The sequence below is a fragment of the Pan troglodytes genome, chromosome 1, assembly GCF_028858775.2.
Source record: "Pan troglodytes isolate AG18354 chromosome 1, NHGRI_mPanTro3-v2.0_pri, whole genome shotgun sequence".
NCBI lineage: Eukaryota > Metazoa > Chordata > Mammalia > Primates > Hominidae > Pan > Pan troglodytes.
This window is the reverse complement of record NC_072398.2, coordinates 110,625,869-110,649,084: the sequence shown is the minus strand read 5'-3', so window position 1 is coordinate 110,649,084 and position 23,216 is coordinate 110,625,869. Positions and strand designations below refer to the sequence as shown.

Below are 23,216 nucleotides of genomic sequence, written 5' to 3'. Positions count from 1 at the left end.
AGCAAAATGTGTAGCTTATTTAATTCAGCAGTTTTTTAATAATCATCGTGACTTAAAACATATCATTTCTAGATACTCGATGGTTAGAATGGATTATCTGGGAAGTAATCATTGGCAGTAATTCCCAATATACCAGAATACATATGAAAATCTACCTATATTCACCTTATAAAAACGGCCTAAGTTTGCCTTCTGAAAAAAAAAATACAGTAAGAGATGCCTACTAATACTATCAGAAGTAGTCAGAGAAAATATAAGACTTAAAAACAGTAATTTAACAATAAGGCATTTTACGGATCCTAAGATGATTTGTGTATGTGCCAATTTAAAAGCCTCCTGTTTTCCACTAGATTAAGGTCAGTGTATCCAAATAGCTCAGCTTTATTACTGAAACACTGCCACTCAATAAACAGATTAAGTTGCTAAGAATAAATTATATATTAATGTTTTACATCTGTCAAGTTTTTAAATACCTTGGTAACTTATTGGTAGCTTATCTCAGGTTTGGTTTTGGTTTTGTCTTACTCACCAACTCAAACTTAAGACTGATTCAACTTTTTAAAATGGAAATATCAACAGTTCTTGTTCTATAGCCAAGATTACTTCTACTTTTACACAAGATCCATCTGGCTGTCTAGAGGACAGAAACAGGGTAGTGAGGAGTTAAGTTCCTTTTTTACATATAGTACTTTTTTACATACAGAATAAAAGGACGCTATCCTATGTTTATCAAAACAGTTACCTATGGCAAAATTTTAGGTGTAGGAGACAAAACAGAACCAATCACCTATAGCTACTAGGCATCCTCACTGGGCCATGTAACTACTTAGGCAGGGTTAACATAACCTGGGATATCATAATTGTTTATCAACATGACAGTCATTGCTGTGAGATGAGGCCTGGAAGTTTCCTGTATAGTTAACAATCCAGCAAATAATCCAAAATAACAGATGACTATTTGGAACCAAAAGAGGAAAAAAAAATCTTTTTTTGGCTACAAGATCTAACACTGCCTAATAAAATAATAATAATAATAAAGCCCCAAAGACTGAGACAATTTAGTATGAAAAATGTATGAGCTCTAGAGCCAGAAAGATACAATGTAACATTATCAAGATCTCCCAAAAAGTTCACATTTTTTGACCATGTATTCACACGTCTAGGACGGTCACAGCCAAAATAATTTAAAATAGTAAAAGAAAAATGAAATTAATTATTATTATGGCTTCTGGGTGGTAAATGGTTAGTAGCAATTTTTTGTCCTGATTCTTTATGGAACTTTTGAATACAGAACTGTGGCAGACCTAGGATTCAAATTTAGGACTAAGAACCAAAATCCAGGCTCTAGACCTTCTTCTAATATAAGAGGCTTCCCAATGCCTCAAAAGAATTGTCACTCAGAAAAGATGAAGCTGACTTATATTTCAGTATATACAAAGAATCTCAAAATGCAGGGTATTCCGTAATGAATTTATTTTGAACAACAAAATACTGTTACAGAGGACTCTGGTAAGAACACAGAGAAAAACAACACATGGAGAAAGACCATCTTCAGGCAAGAGAAGTGGAGCTGCCTGAAGAAATGTGGTGATAAAAGACGAGGCTAGGAACCACTAACATCTTCCTCATACTTTCCAGAATCAGTTACATTAGGCAGAATACGTTTAACGGCGTGACTTGCAGAAAAGTTCCTACAGCCTTGCTTGAAATTCTGTTATTTGGGGTCACACAGGAAGTTAAGAGGAAAATATCCTTGAGTAGGTTTAGCAGTGATAATTCCTCACATCAGTATAGTATAACCTAGTATAGAACAGATTAATCAAATAACTTTCCTGACACCCACCTATTACACAATGGAAAAATGCCAAGTGATAGTGTGTGCCAATAAGAAAGGATGCTGAGACTAGACAGTCAGGAGACAGTGTGGAGACACAGAAAAGTAATACCAAGAAGTAAAAATGAGAATGGGATAGGAGAAAAAAAGTAACAAGGTACCAAATGTTAATTTCACTTTACAATCTTACCTATGTTGAACATGACTCACTGGAGCACTGACCTCCTGGGCCCAGGTGATTCTCTTGCCTCAGCCTCTCATATAGCTGAAACCACAAGTATGCACCACCACACCTGGCTAATTTTTTTATTTTTTGTAGAGACAGGGTCTCACCATGTTGCCCAGGCTAGTCTTGAACTCCTGGACTCAAGCAATCCTCCCGCTTGCCTCCCAAAGTGCTGGGATTAAAGGTGTGAACCACCACACCCAGCCAAAAAGAGAAGATTTTTAAAAGTAAACTTCTAGTTGAAAGATATATCCCAAATAAATTCAAATTGATGTCAATTTTGGTCTCCTCTACCTTTATACTTTTCTAATTCTTACTAACAAGGAACTAAATTCCATTCCATTTCTCTTTTTCCTTGTCAAATTTGGGAGAGTGAACTGGAAAAAAAAAGAAAAAAAAAAAGAACAGATCCTTTTTTAACCCATGTGTGTTCCTCTTGAAACTTTCCACCAAAGAGAAACTCTTCTTGTCAAAGGTATAAAGATGCCTTCCAGTATAGAAAGTGTTTACAGATTAACTTAAATTTGGTAAGTTTTTTTCAGCATCAGTAATAAATAGATCAATTTTATCACTACAGTCTGCTGGGTAGGTCTAAATTACTGCACTAAATAGCTATAAAATTAATAATAATATATGGCAAAGTACAGAACTATTTAGGTATCCTGGGGGTGAAAAATACAGAAATAAAAAGTAATAGATTAATCCTAGAAAAATCTCTGAAGGAAATAAATTTAGGACTGGATTTTGAAGATGTGTAACAAATACTTTGGCTGTAACTGAGTATTCATATTAGGTACTAATGGGAAATGAGTTTGGGAAGATATGAGCTGAGAGAGTTGTTGGAGGATATTAAATTTTAGAGCAGAGAATGACCACTTCAAGGAAAGAACATAATGCTCTATTGGGTTAATTTCCTCAAAATCCAAATTCTCAGAGCTCAATAGTGAAAATGTTTATTTTACAAGAAAGCATAAAAATAATATCAATATGAGACAATTAGTTTGACTTTTAAAGACAGACAATTAGTTTGACTTTTAAAGACAAACATGTCTCATATTTCTGTACCAACTTAAGTCATTAACTTCCAGGTTGGATACCAACTTAACTGATAAGCTAGCTAGTTAATTCCATAGGACAGAAACTAAAACAGCTTATTTTCACTCCTTGGAAAATAAAGTGCTTACACAAAGCAAATGAAAAGTCTGTTTGCCCTTCACACTACTAGCTATTGATTCAATTCAGTAGCCTATGTCAGTCATATGCATAAAATTTTAACAAGGAGGCTGAAGTTTTGCCTAGATTGAATAAGCTTCTCTTCCTTTCTGAACTTCAGTTTTTATTATATTTTTAAACAAACATACAGCAAAAAAAGAGAAATTTCAGAAAATTGACACAGAAGTCAATGGCTGAATTACTTTGAAGTACAGAACTTGAATCATTCTCTTTTATGGTATCTGGGCCTTGCATGGGGCTTAGTGCATAGTAGGTATGCAAGGCACATTTGCTAATTAAAATCCAAATGCCTTGCCAATAAGAGGATTAATGCTTGGAAGAATCCCAAGCTACCTTCCTGAACCAAACATCTGAAAATGTTCCAATTCTACAACATTAGAAGGTACTTTCCAACAAGTCCTAAGTGCCGTGCTAACATTGTAATCCAGTCAAATGCAACTGTAGTACTACATCTTTTGCATTTTTGTCATAGAAATTTGGGTCTAAGATATTTTAGCACATAAACGAGTTCGTGGGAAAACTTGTCCCATTTCCAAATTTCACTTTTATTCTTACAAGCTAAAATATAATCAAATTAGAGTCCTGGACTAATGGTAACCTGCATGCTGATCCTAGATTCACCAGTAACTAGCTATACGACCTTGAGCATATTTTTCTCCAAGGTTTAGTTTTCTCATCTGTAAAATTAGAAAAACTGGGCACTTAAAAGCCTTTCTTGTGGAAATGCATTGCAATTTACATTGAAAGGCATAAAAAAAAAGACAGATTGATGGATGGAGGAATAGGTTAATGTATAATAAAGCAAGTACAGTAAAAAGTTAAGAAAATAATCTTGGTGGTAGATATATCTCCTTCACACAAAAAATCTGATCACTCCACCCAACCTCCTGTCTTTCCTATTCCTGGAAATAGTACCACCACCAGTTACTCAAAGCAAAAACCTAGAGGTTCTCTTGAAGTCCTCTCCCTTCCTTACCTGCAATCAATCAGTTAAGTCTTATTTAGTTCCTCTTTAAAAACATATCTCAAATCTATCCACTTCATTTCACTGCCACTATTCTTATAAGTCCAAGCCATCATTTATTTTCATCCAAACTAAAGGGTTTCCCTTCTTCCACTCTTGCCCTCCTTCCACATCACAAACAATGACTTTTTGACATACATACCAATCATTCTCCAACTTTGTACTTTCCAGTGGCATTAAAAATAAATAAAATCCAAACCCCTTACTGTGGCTAACAGACCCCCACTGGTCCCTGTCTACTTCTTCAATCTGATCCCTCTCACTTTCACCCCTCATTTAGTTGGTGCCAGCCATATCAGCCTTTCTATTCCTATATCGAACTAGGTTCTCATATTTGTGTTTTACAATTCTGTCTGAGTAAAAAATTTTCAGAAGGCAGATGCCTGCCTCCCAGTCATTCAACTCACAATGGACATGTCCCCTCCTCAGGGATGCTTTCCCTGGCCACCCAATCTAAATAAACTTCACATTAAAAGTGCTAAGGAAATTCTCATCTGCACTGTAACACATTTTTTCTACCTATCTCCTGTAATCAGAGGAAATTTTTTTTTTATTTACCTGTTTTTAGAGACAGGGTCTCACTATGTTGCTCAGGCTGGTCTTGAACTCAGGCAGTTCACCTGGTCTCAAATCTCATGAGTAGCTGGGACTATAAGCCTGTGCCACCACACTCAGCCTTTAATACTTTAATATTGGATTAACATGCCTCAATTAGATAATTTTTTATACTTTAATAAGAAATTCCAAGAGATTATTTACTTTTCAAAAATCTATTTTCTTTTTTTTTTCATTTATCATCTTATGAAAGAATAGAAAAATCCAATTTGAACCAGTTTTTTTTTCCTTTTTTTTTTTTTCTTAGAGATAGGGTCTTGCTCTGTCATCCAGGCTGGAGTACAGTAGCACGATCATAATTTACTGCAGCCTCCAACTCCTGGGCTCATGTGATCCTCTTATCTTAGCCTCCTGAGTAGCTGGAACTACAGGCACGTGCCACCACACCCGGCTAATTTTTTTTTTTTTTTTTTTTCTGTAGACAAAAGGTCTCACTGTGTTGCCCAGGCTGGTCTCAAACTCCTGGGCTCAAGCAATCCTCCCACCTCAGTCTCCCAAAGTGCTGGGATTTACAGATGTGAGCCATCATGTCTGGCCCACTATTTTTTTTTAAGATGATTTTTTTAAAGATGGGGTTTGGTTTACCAAATGCAATCCAGTTCAAATCTCTAAAACAAGGGCACCAAATTAAAAGTAAAATATTATCTATCTTGAGGCCAGGCTTCTGGAATATTTTTAAATCTAGAAACAGAAAAAAACATATATACCGATGTTCTGGGGGTAAAGAGCAGCTCCTGAATATGTAAGCAAAACCAAACACAACAGAAAAGAGAATACCACTCTGGGTTTATACCTAACCCCTCAGACTGAACAACTCACAATGGAGAAGTTAAAGAGCACTGCAATCAGCTGACAGGATCTATACAAGGTCAGTTTTTTCTTTGGAAAGCAGAGAAGCATGGGAGAAGCAATCGGAGTACAGAGAAAACAAAACTGCAGAGGGAGCAAATCAAAGGCAGCAGAGAAGTTGAGGTTGTGAGCCACAGACACAGACAGTCCAGATCTACAGTCTGCACCTTAGCAGTTACTAAAGGCGTAGGCAGGAGCTACGATAGTAAAGAGACAGATATCACCAATGCCCCAGTATTGTACAAGCAACTACAATAGTCTCCACAATGTTTATACATGAAAAATATTACTGAATTTTTAAAAATGTATTTATAAGTGGCATTCCTCAAGACAGCCTTCAGTCTTTTTTTTTTTTTTTTTTTTTTTTTGAGACAGTTTCACTCTGTTGCCCAGGCAGTATGCAGGTACAAGCATGGCTCACTGCAGCCTCGACCTGCCTGGGTTCAAGTGATCTTCCCACTTTAGCCTCCCAAGTAGCTGGGAATACAGGCACACACCACCATGCCCAGTTACCTTTTATTGTATTTTTTTGTAGAGATGGGGTTCTGCCATGTAGCCCAGGCTAGTCTTGAACTCCTGGGCTCAAGCAATCCACTTGCCTTGGCCTCCCAAAGTGATTTCAGGCGTGAGCCACCACATCTGGCCTTTCAATCTTATTCTAGTGTAAAATGTGTTGGGAGAGGGAACTTGGACTAAATACTTACAAGTTACGAATACCCTGCTCTGGAAATTCTCATATATCACACTTCTCCCTGCCTTCTTTAGCTTATTTATCTACATCAGAAAATCTGAACTCAAACTTTTAACATACTGCCTCTTTTTCATGAGAAGATGGCACATAAGCATAAATAAATAAACAAAATTAAAAGTAAATAAAATTCCAGGGTATTCTATTAAAGCTGGCAACACACAGAAATTCGTAATTTCATATAATTCCAAGAGCAAGAAATAAAATAGGGCTGAATCTCATGAAAACTAGGCTTGTAGGATGATTCTAGAATGATTCTAGATCTTGGGGTGAAGAGTTTTGTGGCCCTTCCCTCCAGTGCTCTGCTATTAACACCACTCAGTTCTACATCATGCATTAGGTTTTTCTCATCGTTTCACTCATAGTTTCTTCTCCCATAATTTTAGTTTGTACATGGTTTCTCATGGCCTCTCCAACTTTGATTCTCCCTCCCCACCCCCACAATCAGTGTGATATGTTCAGGAAATGCCAACAACTACCACCATAGTCAACTGTGATAACAGTGAAAAGGGAGCTGGGAAGATATGCACAGTAGCAAACCACTATATAGTGTTTCTACCATACAGATATAGTAGATATAAAGAAATTCAAAAGCATAGATAATTGTAAAATGTGGGCAAATAATTAGGAAATAATTTGTTTTGAGTATTTATTATCTTTGTTTTTATTAAATTATTATGCAACTTAATTCTTAAAAATGGCTGTTTGACAACTCACAAAATTCTTGAAAATTTAACAATTGGTCTTGCAAAAGAATACAGCCAACTCACTTCAAAACCTCTCAGCTGAAGCTCCCACCCTTAATTGGAAATTCTTTCCTTTTTGTCTTAGTTCAAAAGACAATAAGCCCCACTCATCTTTTTAAGCTACAGAAATCACAGGTTGCTGACCAGCCAATAAACTGGTTGCTTTGGGTGAGGTGCTCCCCCTGCCTGTGGCTTGCAGGGGAGGTTGACATCAAATGATATCAAACATAGATGTCTCAGCAGCAGTTATGGGAGGTGGGAGAGATACAAGCTAACCTAGGACAAAAAGTTACTACAGATGTTAAAATCCCTTGGCCCTGTGATTATTCCAACTACAGGCCATTATGAAAAGAGAAGCTCACAGAAATGACAATGAGTCATCAAGAATGGGCTAAATTGTAATTAATATACTGTGTTTAAGAAGATGAGTGACTGGGAAAGGATCAGCTATCACTCAGCGACTTCCTCCTTGTAGTATGCCTTCCTGAAACGCAGAAGTTGGACAACTAAAAACTGTCTTTTCCAGACTCCTTTATAGCTAGTATTCTGGATGCAAATCTGATTCCACCATTAAGATGCAGGACACAAGATATGGAAGGCAGAAGTAAAGCAGAGCCCCATTGGCCTGTAGCTTTCAGCAGCTTTCAGCTTGTACACAAGGTCATGAACATGTCAGTATCCAGTCTCCAGCTTTGAACTAAAACAAAAAAGAGAGAATTTTCAATTAAGGAGTAGAACCGTCAGCTAGGAGGTTCTACAGTGATGCAATGGAGTTGTCTGTACTCTCTTGCAAGGCCAATTATTAAATTTTTATGAATTTCACAAATCAGTTGTCAAACACAGCCACTATTAAGAATTTAGTTGCATAAAATTACAATTATATTAAAAACATAATTAATCATTTTCTAATTATTTTACAGACAATGGCAAAGGCAGCAGGGACCAGATTCATCATAACAGCATCTAGTCACCAGTTCACTAGCATCAAGGAGAAGCTGTCACAGCAATGGCCAGATCCTACATTCCAGACTTCCAGCAGTTACAATGTTAACAGCAGTGGCTGCCCTGATCACCTGGATCACAGCTACAGTAGCATTTTCTTGCCACTGTTTCAGTAGCAACCTCCTGATTGCCACTTTCCTGACTCAAGCAGAGGTGGCAGCTCCCACTGTGGACTGTTTCAAGGTGTCCTGGAACTCATTCTCAGAGGCTCAGTCTAGAGCCCAGCCCTCCAGCCCTTTCAAAAGATTCCCTAAGCAATTAATTCCCTGCATTATATCCCTTTCTGTTTCCTGCACTGAACCCTGACTGATATTCCAAAGGAGTATGTGGTAAATGGATTGCAGAAAGATTTTTTCATGTCCACATTCATGCTGTTCTTCCACAGACCTACAAAGAGCCCAAGCGAGACTCCATCATTCCCATTAGTCTACCTAACAAACATAGTTTCCCCAGAACTGCCAACTCAATCCCCTTTCTTCAGTTTTGCCTCACAGGGAATACCTTGTCCTCTGCTGTGGCCAACTTTACGTGGCCTGAGACATCTTCTTGTCCCGCACCCAGCAAGAGCACAATCCCTCTTCTCAGTTATGCCATCACTGCAGCTGAACAAGCTTGAGGACAGTGAGCCAAAGGTATCCTTGACAGTTCATCTCCCACAACCCTGAGTGTCCTCTTGCCCTAAAATTTATCTTCCCCCAATGCATCCCCTAGTCACTCAAGGAAAAAAATAAAAGCACAGCTGACTCTAAATCAGACTTGTAGCATCAGCCCCACAGAGAGAGCAAGAAACAGTGTTAGCAGTCTACCATATAGCAGGAACTATTCAGAAACATTTTACTGAAAGCATTGTGAAGAATCTCCGATAGGAAAAATGATTTTTCAAAGCTAAAGCTAAAGCAACTAAGCAAAATAAATACTTAACTATTCAGCTATTATACCAGCTAACAATTTTGACTGTGTAAATCTTAATCATAAGTTACACCATTATAAAGGCTTAAAATGCCCTGAAAATCCATGGCATATAATGATTAAAATTCTTTCCTGTGCTGCAGGTTCGGGGATACCACTGCCTCTAACCACATTCATGCACACTGATGGCCTAACAAACTGAGTCTAGCACATTACACTTAGTTCCAAGAGAATGCAGATTTCATAAAGAAACAGAATATGTTTAACAGGTCCTTTTTTCGCCAATTTTCTACACAAATTCTTATGCCAGAAACTAGAACAATGAAAGGAACTAAACAATCTGAGTTCTAGTCTCTGCTCTACCATGCTTATGCTATGACTTCTGCCATTGCTAAGCCTCGAATTGTTTATCCATATACTAATTGGATTGCTGTGTTTCCTTCCACTCAAGTGACTGACTTTAGCCCAGAGAGAAAACATAACAGCGCAAACACTTAAAGAATAAGAGGTTCCAACAATCCACAACCTGCTTTACCTGCCTCTTCAAAGGATCCATCTTAGGTGTGCAATACTCGAAGTCTAGAAGGAGAAAGGTCTACTTAAATGCAATGAGTTATTCTTTTACCTAGCTTAGCTAAATTTTATTCAAGCAAAGTGTACTTTTGTGAGAAGGGTCTGCATACTTATAAAAGATCCCTAATTCTAAAGTATGTTCCTTTCTACATTCACCAGAACATTTTCTAGGCTCTCAGTAAATGTGCTAACACCTTCCTGGTGAGTGAATTACAGAGGAAGTAGAAAGGAAACACAAGAACAAAATATTATTTCTAATATGCAATTTTCCCAAGTATATTTATCCTAAAATATGTATCTAATATATTTATCTGGGCTTTTACATATTATAGAGAATATTTTCGGCAATAAAAATATTCTGCTGAAAATATTCTCTTACAAATGTAGCAAGAATACTAACTTTCTGCTTGATTAGCAATTCTTGGAAATAACTACTTTATCATGCAGCTTAGCTGTACAGATTAAACTGCATGGCCACAAACTCTGTTTTGAAACAGAACCAAGCAGTGAAGCCTTTATTGTAAGTACTTGCCCAGTGTTTTACTGCATTTAACACCCACGCAAACAATTCAGAATTGTGCTTTTTCCTTTTACTAGAAAAAGGAAGACAGGTTTTTTGGATATAATGAACTAATATTCTATCCAGAAAGTAAAGAAAGACTCAACGCTGTTTCAGTTCATAATTCTTCCTGTGAGTCTGTGTGAACTTTCACGTGTTAATCTCTCTAACTCAATTTTCTCATGTGTAAAGGAAGATGATAATATCTGACTCATAGAGAATAAAAATATATAAAGTTCTTTATAAGAAAACATGAATGCTAATATATACATCCTTATAAACCAAATAAGACACGTATAAAATGCCCTGACATGGAAGTTATTACTCTAAATGACAGCTAATATGTTGTGATAAGTCCTCGATATTCCTATTAGAGTAAGGTTGTCTGAACTTAGGGTTGTCACCCAAGGGAGGCTGAAGTGTCATTTCAGTCATCAGCATTACATTGTGAGATTGCTCTAGTTAGCAAATCTAATTCTATTCAAAGGAAATTAAAATTTTCACTAGCATGTGCATTCTAACTTAAACACTGAAATTAGTGAATAGAATTCTTAGCTAAAATTAATAATATTTTGACAAAGTGTTCTGCTGAAAGCTACCAAGTTGGATTGAGATACAATTCTGTGAACAGAGGTAATAAAGACTATATCGTTTTACTAGATTTCATGGCTTAATTAATCAATATATGGAATTAATATTGGAGAACTCTAATTATTACAGGCTTTTGAAGTAGAAGCAGTAATTTTCCAAATATGGTCTAAAGTCATCCGAAGGGTACCCAAACTAATCTAACAATACAAAGTACTTGCTATGATGATTCTTACTGGCAAATCACACCCAATTCCATGAATGTTCATTTTTATGTACAATAAGTGCATTCACCAATAATCTACCAACATTTAATATTCACTAAAGATCCAACTACCAGATGACACTTGGCAAAACTACAAAACTCCTACTGTGCATGGCATATATAAACTCAAAGTTATTACTAAAATTATTATTTTTATGGCACCAAAGCTGAAGACATTGATACAGTAATAGAATATAAAAATAGTATGAAATGTTATTTGGAGCACCCACCCCTCTCTTTCAACTGTCTACCCCTGCTCTGAGTACCTCTGTTCTCCCAGTGGCGGCTATAAAAAACTTTAAAAAGGGGATCAGATTTTATCCTGCAATATCTGCCAAATAACATTTTTGGTAATTAAACAGGTACCACATGACACCATACTTAAGTAATGTTTCAAAACTCTTATATACCCATTTTATATAAGAGTCAGTGAAGTAGTTCCTTTCACATAATTTCCACGAAATCATGGTTAAAAAGTATTATTAGGGAGCCCTCAGAAATACTACAATAATGACATTGTCTCAATTTGTGTTTAAAAAGACCATTGTTTTAAAAGCAAAACACCTTGGAAAGTAATTCGTTTAGAATTTCATTTTCAAAATGGTAGAATAAAATTGTTTTAAAAACGTAATTGTTTAGGCTAATAATATTTTTCTCAATGCCAAAGACTGTTAATCTTCCAAAGTATTCCATCTCCCTAAAAATCAACAGCATTGATTTTAGAGAATCTTATTTGATTTTTTCAAAGAAAATTAAATAAAAATTACAAGAAATACTTTTAAATTGTGCACATTAAGGTATCAGTATTTCAATTTTTTAAAGAAATAACTTTTAAATAAAAGCAATTTTTTATTTAAATATTTGAGTAAAAGCAGTGCCTAGAAATCAAATCAGTTTTGGTTTACAGCCAATATCTGTTTTTCTAAAAATGATAGTTTTATGACAACTGTGTACTACTGCTGGCCTCCAAGTAAGAGAGATTAAATGTTTTAAAAGAGATCGTTTCCTGTAGTATTGATTCCTCGGCATCCCACCCTTTCAGGAACTCCCCCTCCCTTACGTCTTGGGGTTCTGCTACAGTTATTAATCATATTATGCTATTTATACCCAGCTGCAAGGGTAGACATGTCCCCACGCCTGACCAATCATGGCACTTCATTGTCCTCTCCTCTCTCTACAATAATTGGTCCAAGAGATGGGCACAGGGCCAAAGTCCCTGCATGAGATTTGTTATTAGATTCCAAAAAGATGAGAAGCTTTAAGGACCCTGTATGACTTCGGGGTTCAGAGCTACCTTCACTGCTACACTGACAGTCTAGCTGAGAAAAAATCCAACCCAGAAGAAAAGAGAACCAAATAATAATTCTAATGACCAACACTTGAGAACATGAAGTTAGCTGTTACTGATCTATGCCTGGATTTTAATGTATGTAAGTCAATAAATTTCTTCTTAGCCTAAATTAATCTCAACAGTGTTTCTGTCACTTGCTACAGAATTCTTACAAATACAGAAACTGATATGTAAATTAAGATTTTTTTCTTTCCTGCTGAGATCTAAGCTATATATCACAAGATACTTGCTGCAAACTAGATAACCATATCCAAAGAGTAATATATCTCTGGAACTACTCCATTAAAGTGAATTTTTAAAAGTTATTTTATTGGAGGAAAAAGCAAAGCCAATTTAGCTTAGTTCTATTTAAGTTCAGAAAATGAAGCATTAATAAATACTTGTTTTTTCCTACCTTGTAGGATATTTTCCTTTCATAAAACTACTTCTGTTAAATGCCATTATGTATAGTAAAATCCCATTTTTCATAGTCATGTGTAATTCCCAATCAGGACAACAATGAGATACAGGCTTGCCTCTCACAAACTCCCCTGAAGCCAGAAAATAATAATTATGTGTTTCAAATTATGTGCAAAAAAAACAGCAAAAGCAAAGAGGCTAAAATGCCAGAAAGTTTTAATTAAGTAGATCGGTTACCGTTCACATTGTATACCCAAGACGATAAAAAGGGAAGCCTCCAAATAGAAAAGATCTTAATTATTAATAAATTTGAAACAAAATTTTTTCCAATTACCACTGCATGATATTTTTTAAAACCAAACCCTAAACTCCAAACAAATTACGGCAAAAAAGTTTAACCCTTCATAACCCATACAGAGTCTCTAAAACAATATCTCTCAGTATGCGTTAATAAAACAAGTACCTAATCACCTATAAGGACAGCGTGTCCTTTCTCAGGTATTTAGATATGTCATAAGTCAAATTATGTTCCTCAAAATGTAATCTATGTTCCCCTGGCCATGTTGGGATGACTGAAATGGGTGGGGGCTGCAGGTAAGTGGGTTGCTCCTGGAAACCACTGCAATGCAGCTGAGTGGCTGCATCAGGATAAATTGCTAGGGTTCAGGGAAGAATGGAGATATAATGATGCCACCCTTCTCACTGGAAGCCAATCGGCTGTGGCTGTAACAAAAGGGAAGGCGGGATTAAGATGAAAATATATTTTTCAATTCCCTTTTTCCTAGGCTAGCAAATTGTGTTTTCCCATAAAACTGGCTAGACTTCCAAAACAACACAAATAGGGCTATTAACCATAAAGAACAGAACTAATGGTACATTAAGGGTTAAATAAAAATATTCATAGTATAACATTATGAGTGGAATGAGGCTGAAGGCAGAAATAGCATTAAGCACCTTAGAGCATTATTTCGAGGAGATAACACATTTAAAAAAAACTTACAGGAGACTATTCATAATGGAACTACCTACACATTTAAACAATTAATATGATCTTCCCTCTATTTTCCAATTATTCTATAATGTGGATTTTGTGCCCTTGTACAAAATAATTTCCAATTATTCTATAATGTGGATTTTGTGCCCTTGTACACAAACACACACAAAATTATTGAGATGGACCACACTGTAAACCTTTCTGTATGGAACGTTTTTGCCCTGTGTTTTTCTCCTCCTCTGCTTCTTACCTACTACTGGAAAGATCCTAATTCCACTCAACCAAAATCTGTCATCTTTCAAAACCCAAACAAGTTCAAAATTATTCACAATTCATTCCTCAACCACTCAAGTCAGAAAACAAGGGCAGATGGCGTGGATCCTACCAAGATATTAAAAAGAAAAAAAGAAAAGAAATCATTCTTTCACTTCATGTACACATTTAATTTCCATAAATTCACTGTACATACCTAGATGAGGATAATTTCTTAGAATTAAAAGTTTTTTTTGTAAAACATATCTTTTTAATGCAAGCAAATTACTTCTTCTGGTATTCGACCAAAAAACTGCAATTGGTTCCAACATGGGTGGAAAAGTGGCATGTAGGACTCATCCTACAAACAGTATAATATAGTATTTTATGCACAATTTAAGGGCTTTTTGAAAAGACAGTTTTGCTTATATTTGATTTCCCTCTTTTTGTGATGACTTGAGAACCCAAATCCTTTCTAAAATGCAGCTCCACTACTTTTTCAAATAGCACACTATGCAGCCAGTTAGTCTCATTTTCACCAAAATTCATACTAAGACCTACCTAAAGAGTTTTAAACACTGGCAGAAAAGTGAAAAAGGCAAAACCCTTACTACAGGTATTCCTTACCAATGAGTCATTAAGCTCCCACTAAACTGCCAGCTTCTTGAAGACACACATTTCTGACTCATGTTTATATCGCCAGTGCTAGCTCCATGCTGGCACTTGGTGGGTGCACCACTAAGTATCTGCTGAGGGAATGAATGCGTGCCAGTAATAGGACTTCTTATTTTTTCTGTATTAAATAAAATATGCATCTTTTCTTGGAAAACATTCTGAATAATAGTTGTTCTTCAAAAACAAAATATTAGCAAGATATTTTGTTAGCAAAATTAACTAGAAGAGCAATGAATGGATTTGCCTCTTTCCCTACAAACATGTCTCATAACACCAGCTTCTAAGTTTCTGAAACTCTTACTTTAGACAATAGTTTTAAATTCAGGGCATTCACTCTATCTACCAAAATGTAGTATTTCAAGAAAATTATTGCTCAAAATTTCAGAAGACAAAAAATAATTTATTAAAGGCGAAACGGTTCTAGTCTTCAATACCAAAACACTTATCTTTTGTCAAATCACACACACACACACACACACACACACACACACACACAACCCTGACATTCACAGATTTTGAAATTGGTAAATAATATTGAAGTAATCCATAAAAACAAGATTCTCTTTCAACATACTCCCAAAACACTAAGTCCCCCCAAAAATTACAAAGCACTTAGGGGTTACATAGTAAAGACTCTGTATGAAACTATCACTTGAGAAGATTAGGCACTGACTTCATAAGTCAGACACTTGAATGAATTTAGAAGATTTGTTTTGCCGCCAGTTTACATAAATTAGCAGAAAAAAAATCACAAAAATTTGTCTCTCAAAACAAAAGGTTTTATAAAGTATGTCCCAGGATCTCAGAGGAAAAATAATGTATACGTCCCAGGAACACAGAGTTATGTTACATGAAAATCAGTTTTAGCAATAAACTGAATAAAATTTAAAATCATCTAAAAATCAAATGGCCAAATGTTAAGTATTTGTTTGTACCAGTAAGATAGCAAGAAATTAAAGAATTATTAAAATGCCTCAACCTAGGAAAATAAAGTTTTACAAACTAAATTATAAAAGTCTGGGGGTGAGGGCAGGATCAATAAAGTACCCAAAATGATATACTAGAAAATGATAGACGAGAAAAGTTAACAAAAGTATGTGTGTGTATATATACATATACATATATGCATATTATATATATATACACACACGTATATACATATATACATACTGAGATATTTGGATATAGTACTCTTAGAGAATGATGGAGAGAAAATATTTTTTAAGTACAAAGATGTTAATGATACAATAAAAGTCATCAAATATCATGCAAGCAAATCAGCTTGCAATTGCTAAGGTGTAAGCCCATTACTCATATGAATTGAAGGTGTCAATGAACAGAATCCAAAACCTGAACCCCTGAGTTATTAGCTTTAGGGAAAAAAGAAAAAAAAACTACCAAAATTTGAAATAGGAAATTTTCAACTACAAGGTTTATCAAAATGTAATGCTACTTTCCCTAGCAAAGGGGCTTGGCTTGCTTCTTTTTCTATTGTTTCTAAAATAATCTCTAGGTCTCTAGATTTTCTTGTTTTAAAAAAGGTATGAAGAAATGTATTGTAAGCCTGGGAGGCTAACAATTAACTCTAAATTCTCTTACCTTTCCCATCCTCATATATTATAACCACCTAAACAAAACTCATCAAAAATCCCAAATTTCCCACTAAAAAAAAAAACTAACAAAAAGATTCAAGAGATAAGAAAGGCACAGCATTATTTTTATTTGAATAACATAAATATTTCTTATTTTAAAGCATCCAGTAATGTTTCTTCACCAACAGGAAGTGTATTTCTAGGAATTAGCCCATTTTAACAAAACTCCCTTACAAATTGGATGTCCCAAAGAGTCAGCAGTGAAGACTTTTACCTACCTTTAACATTACCCAGGAACTGTTTCAACTTGGTTTTTATTTAAACAAACTATAACATTGTTTCCTATGATTTCCATCCCTGGATACACTACTTGCTTAGGGTAGTTGAATGTAATGTGTATATATGGCAGTAGACAATGATTTCATGTATTTATTGTACCGATACTTAATCTCTGGAATAAAATACACATAATTTACTGAAACTTACTGAAAGCAAACTGCTGAAATATGAGCTTAAAGGTGTATGAAGAACCATAAAACTCTGCACAATTAGAGTCTGGGGAATTTTAGAACAAAATTCACTACTTGTATATTAATCAGAATAGAAATGGTTTAAGAATATATACTCTGTAGTAAAATCAAAGAAACTAAACCTAGTCATAGTAGCATATCACAAAACAATTTCACCAGAGGTCCAAAGTTCAACTTTACTACTGGGAAAAGACAAAGTTCAAACTCAAATGACAACTTTTCTCTTTGCAGAAAAATAAACAACAGGGTCATAATTAAGAAACAGGTAACTAATTGAGCCAAGCAATAGGTGAAACCAAAGATTCTTCTATAAGCGGGCAAAGTACTGACTACTAAGTACTACACTAATACTAAAACAATAAGAAATTACCTAATTGATTCAGGAAAAGCTTCAGATTAGAAACCGTATTTTAAAGAGTAACTTTCAATTCTCTATTAAAGATTATAACAACAAAAAAAGGGGAAAAAAATCAAAGCTAAAGACAGTAGCTGCCAGAAAGATGTTAAGTCACCTGGCTGATAGTACTGGCTTTGGGAGGGCGACCCTTAGCACCTAAGTGAAAAGAAGGCTAGGAAGAATCAGTGCTACAAAAGCCATGTTCTACAACCCAGCTCATCCTTCTGCCATGGACTTTGTCAGAAGACAATATGAGAACATTTCCGATTAGTATTACATCTTACAAAAATGGTTAAATTTTACTCTTTCACTGTGCTAGTCTCTAAATGTCATGTTACGAATATGGTTTAATAAAAAGCAACTAGTCAAGACAAGAGAGAGCTAAGTACACTTTACAATACCTTATTAAATTGAAAAATCAATTTCTGTCACAAAGTTTAGATAAAAGCAAAAAATAAAACTATGTTTATGGCAAGTTTCTTTTTAAATTCCCTTACTCTATTTTCATCCTTTCCAAAATGAATCACAATAAAGAATCTTTGTCTCTTCTGAAAATAATATTTGTTTTTAATCAAACTCAAAAGTTCTACAGATAACCTCTTCAAATTCTTAATTTCTAGTATTTAAAGTCTTGTGTTTAACCTGCAAAAATCTTGCTATTTTATAACAAATGTTGCTTTTAAGCAAAGCCATTTAAGAAAGCCATTTAATATAATACCTAACATGAGGCTATTAAGAAGCTAAGAATACTATTTTTAAAAGAGATTAAAAATTTTAAATTACAACCTGCTTAGAAACAATATTAATCTCAAATAACACAGACATAATGGTATCTTGAGAAATTACTGACACAAAGCGTCTCTTCAAAAAATAAGTGTAGTATTCAGAACTTTATTACTAATGACTACAAAATGTTCTGTGGCCATTAATACATTATTCCCTTTATTTTGGCTAAATCTTTAAAATAGAACAGTGTCTGTGGCTGTCAAGAGGGCAAAACTGTATTACTCTAATAATGTCAACTACATACGGGGGCATAGGATGTTTATTCCACACAGTTAATATTACTAATGCTCTAAATCTTGAATTATTGTTAAATATAATATAGAGGTTGAGAAAAATGTATAACAGGTAGATTAGACTAATGTTATGAAATAGCCATCTCTTCAGTCTTCTAAAAAAGATCACAATAATTTAGAATACACCAGCTTCCATGTCAATATATCAACTTTAAAATTTCTAAAAATAAGTTATATTCTCATCTATGCCCTAACGAATCAAAACAAAACACAAAGAAATGATGCAGATGTTCTCACTATTCACTAACTCATGGGATTTGAACTAAGATTTGGCAGCTAGACTAGTAAATGCTGTCTATATAGCCTTTTGCATATTACAGACAGTGCCTGACTAGCTGAATTACAGCCCCAAAAGTCTTTCCTCTGCCTTTCACACATGGCTGTAAAAGTTAGAGTTAAGAAAAAAATTTACAAATTCTCAAAACTATACAGAAAAAGCTGTTTAAAGTCTGCCAAAGTTTGAAAAAATTAACAACAATAAAAAGAAAACCTCACCACATAAACCCATACACTTAAAATGAATACGATGGAATACGCTATAGAAAGAAAATCTTAATTATGACCTTAGGAGCATGTGAGTCTGTGTGTATACATATCCACAATACACAGACATATGTAAACTGCACCACAAACCATCAAGCCCCATTAAGCTCAAGGACTATTAAAGATATATTAATATTTCCAAAGCGAGCTGCTGAGAAAGAAATGAGAAGGAGATAACATATTAAATTTTCATCCAGAATTTTCTAGCATTTTGCCATCAAGGGATGGACTGCTACCTAGCCCAGGTAACAATTAACCAGCCCATTATATTTTGATGCACCGTATACTCAGTAGAGCACATTCAGGAAAAACAGTTTGGTTTCTAATAATGTTACAATCACAATTCTCTCTCCCACAAACATCTAAGACGACAGAACCACATTCTATCTATGCTGAAACAAAACCAACAATGCTGTCTATAACAAATTCATAAGAACTACTACATACTATCAGATCTCACTGTATGCTGTCTCTGATCAATGCTTTGAAACTGACGAGTAGGCCATAAATATAACGTGCTTTGCAGCAATTTTTACTAGCATAAAAGATACCAGGGCAACAGAGGCTCCTTTAACCTACCACTTCAACAAAATTCTGTAAAATCAAAAGCGTTACAGAAGCTTTCACTCCGCTAGGCACCTAGGTCTTCCTTCAAAACCCAGACTCTATTCAACAGCTCCCTGCAAGAACACACCAGTCTGCCACATATCACATATTGTACCGTCATCGGTACTCAGACACCTGAACCACCTGGACTGACAGAGTTAGGCTGTCAGCTCTGAGATGTCTGCTAGAGTGCAAGAAACACTGAAGCAGCTAAGCCCTTCCAGGTACACCAGGTGGTAACCTTGGCACCAAGTGCCTCTATAGTAAAGTCCCTTTTTCCCTGTTAGAAGACGCGTAAGATCGTTCCAAAGAAAATGCTACAATCCTAAGGGCCTTTTTGCACAACACAGAGAGGAAAAGGCTGGCTTTCTCTAGTCAAAAACTCTTGTCTGCGGGGGGAGATGGAGCTACAAATGTAGGAAACCCAGCTTCTAGTCGCAATTCTGTGACAGCTAGCACAGCTAGCAGAGCAACCGCGCCAAGCCAGAGCTCAGTTTTCCCATCGGCAAAATGGGACTCACCAACGCCACCCCTCCCCCTCGTCAAGGAGTCAGGCACACCCCAGAGGTCTAAGATTACCCGGGACAATACGCGGTGGGGAGGTGCCGCCGCTCCCAGGACGCCCACCCTGAAGCCCCTCTCCCCAACACCCCGAGACAGATACGCAGGGCCGGCGTACCTGGTTTCACAGTCTTGAGACGGATGGGCTCGCGGAAGTGGCGGATGACAGCCAGAGTGTCCCGGTTGGTGAGCCCGCTGACAGGCGTCCCGTTTACCTCCAGCAGCACATCGCCTGGGCTGGGCGCCTTGCCCGAGACGACGCAGCAGGTGCCCCCGCCGGGCTCCTCGCGGAGCCGCCCCAGGTAGGGGAACTCGCCACGCTCCGCGCCACCGCGGATCTCCGCGCCGAAGTCGCCCGGGGGCCCGGCCCAGGACACGGCGCACTCCTGCACCTTGCTGAGCCAGTGCTTCTTCTTCTTCAGCGTCTTCGACATCCCGAACCCCGCTGCACCATGGGGGAGACCCCGCGCGGGCGGCCGGGGCGCCGCTCCGGCCCCGTCTCAGCCCGGGGGCCCTGGGCGGCCCGCGCAGCCCGGTAAGGGGGGCCTCGCCGCTCCGGCCCCCACCCCGCGACCACAGCCCGCTGGGGGCCCGGCCGTTCCCAGACCCGAGACGCCCCTTGGACGCCCCTCCCGGCTGCGCTCCCCGGGGCTGACCGGACTCCGCGAGGGCCACCGCGGGTTAGGCTGAAGAAAGGAAAAGGGAATTGTCCCCAGGAGGTTCCAGAAGGGGCTTCGGGTGGGGTCACTGCCGCCGGCTGGTCCCTGGGCTCAGCGCCCGAGCGGCGGGAAAGGCTGAGGCGGGGGGGCGGTGAGGTGAAGGGGGAAGAGCCGGGAACGGGAAAAATCCGTCGGGGTCGCGCAGAAGCGCGCGTAGACCCGTCGCGGGATCGATCGTGGCCGCTGCGGAGCTGTAGCGCGGAGACCAACGCCTGCCCAAGCTGCCAGGAAACTGCCGCTTTCAAACCAGCCGCAACCTCTTCCTCCTCCCTTTTCCCTTCCCCCTGCCCTCGCCCATCCCTCATCCAGAGCCCCGCCCCCTCCCGCCGCGCGGCGCCCGGCGCGCTGCCGTCACAGGCTGGGCGCTTGGGAACGAGCCCCGGCACCGGACTCTCGCGCCAGGGATTGGCCCCCGGCGGGCAGGAGGCGGACCGCCAACGAGAATGGGGACCACTGGTTGGTCGGTGCGAGTGGAGGAGGCGGGCACTAGAATGACTGAAGTTTAGAGAGGTTGGAAAAAAGAAGTTTGGAGAGTGAGGGAGGGCGCAGAGGAGGGGCAGGGGAGTGGAACGGGCTGTAGGTCGCAGGGCCGGGAGAGGCCCTCTGCGCGGCGGCTGGAGCCGAGGAAAACTCGAATCCGAGGGGGACCGAGCTCCCCGAAGTAGGGGCGTGGCCGGCGAGTTAGGCGGAGACGCGGGCGGAGCCTCTGAGCCTGTGCGGGGCGCAGAGAGGGGCTGGTGTGCTTAGATTGGAAGACAACGTGCGGAGTCCTGAGCCGGCCGAGGTTCCGGGGCCTTTAGGGTGGCCTGTTACAGCCGATAGTTTGCATTGAGTGGATATAGCTTGTTCATTCGTTCATTCAACAAATGTTACTGAACGCCCACTGAGGCAGGGCTTAGGAGTCCGGTTGATGAAAGATATAAAATAGAGTCCGGCACTGCTGTGTGACCTAAGACAAATTAGACAACCTCTCTGAGCTGCAGCGTCCTCAGTGGAAAGTGAAGATTACAGAAGATGTACAAAATAACTGCATAGTGCCTGACAGTGGGTGGATGCCTCTTAAAGTTTGGTAGCTGCTGCTGCTGCTGATGATGATGATGACGATGACGATTTTGTGTTAGATATTGTGCTAGGTACTGGGATTCAAGGGTGAAGAAAACAGAAGCCCCGCTATTGAGGAGGTTACAGTCTAGTGGGAGAGACTGAGAAGTAAGCAGACTGCCTGAGGTGAGGGAGTGGGGTGGAGGTAGAAGGTGGATTATTAAGAACTAACCTGGTAGCCAGCAGATCTGGTTGGAGTCCTGACATGCTACTTACTTGCTGTTTGACCTTGGCCAAATCTCAGTTAAAGGAGGTGGAGGGAGAACGAACATTAAATGAAAGATATCGTAGATCCCTTCCAGCTCTAATTTTTCAGAAATTTCACTTGAGCTTTCTCTCTTCCCCGGCATGACTTACACTCTTCCCTGTCTTTGGAATGCCCTTCATCTCATCTCTTTTAAAACTCCTTTCCGTCCTCATCCCAAATGCCAGCTCTTCCAGGTAGCTTTCTCTGATTTCTTGCCCTCAAGTGGAAAGTGTTTTCTCTGAGCTATGATCTTTGTTTCACTTTTGCAGCATGACATTTATTTGTGTAGTCTCCTGTCTCCCTTTAATAGTAGGTGAAAGCCCTTATTTAACTCCACACCTCAGATAGACTGGACCAAGCTTCAATAGCTGCAGTGATTTCGTTGACACCATTGTATCAGTCAGGGTCCTGGCAGGAAACAAATGGCATTTTGCAAAGATGTGGGCAGGGTGTGGGAAACCACAAGAGAAGCTGGAAGCCTGAGGCTACAGCTCCTAGATCTGTCCAATCAGGGGAAAGAACAGTTACTGAAAAATCCAGACACAGAGGGCCACCTGACAGGAGTCTGTGACCTTCAGTCAACGGATGCAGTCAGCCTAAGTAAACACCCAGCAAAGTACCTGGGGGATTTATATCTAACTCACCACCCTCCTCCAGTCTCCTGCTGGTGCATGTCAATGGCCAAGTCCAACCAGAAGCCAGAGGGCAAGGGAGGCTTTTGATATAGTTCATATCAGTCAGTTTCAGAAAAGGAAACAGTGCATCTGAGGGGAAAATATTCAGCACAGACACCATGTGGGTGGCTCAGATTTAACCATATCTGAGACAAAGCTTGGAGTATTTTTTTTTCTAAGTTACTACCTATACTAATGGATTCCTGGATAAAATCTTCATAACCTACACATCATCTGTTTTTGCAGGAACTCTGGGAAAGCATCTTTCTGTGTCTAGATTGCATCTGTTAGAATGACTTTGGCCTCAAGGAACAGAATATTTGGC

At 38.4% G+C, this 23,216-nt stretch overlaps 1 protein-coding gene across 3 annotated transcripts in view; it reads right to left on the bottom strand.

Moving 5' to 3' along the window:
- Nucleotides 1-21,128, bottom strand: part of MAGI3 (membrane associated guanylate kinase, WW and PDZ domain containing 3) — a 293,182-nt gene extending 272,054 nt beyond the window's left edge. For 2 of the 3 annotated variants that reach the window (XM_024347852.2, XM_063814730.1), the window contains exon 1: nucleotides 20,269-21,128. In XM_024347852.2, the coding sequence (XP_024203620.2) occupies nucleotides 20,269-20,584 (316 nt within the window). In that variant the 5' untranslated portion in view covers nucleotides 20,585-21,128. The remainder of the gene's footprint in view (nucleotides 1-20,268) is intronic. The other variant, XM_024347856.3, reaches the window with a different exon arrangement.
- Between the last annotated feature and the right edge of the window lie 2,088 nt (nucleotides 21,129-23,216).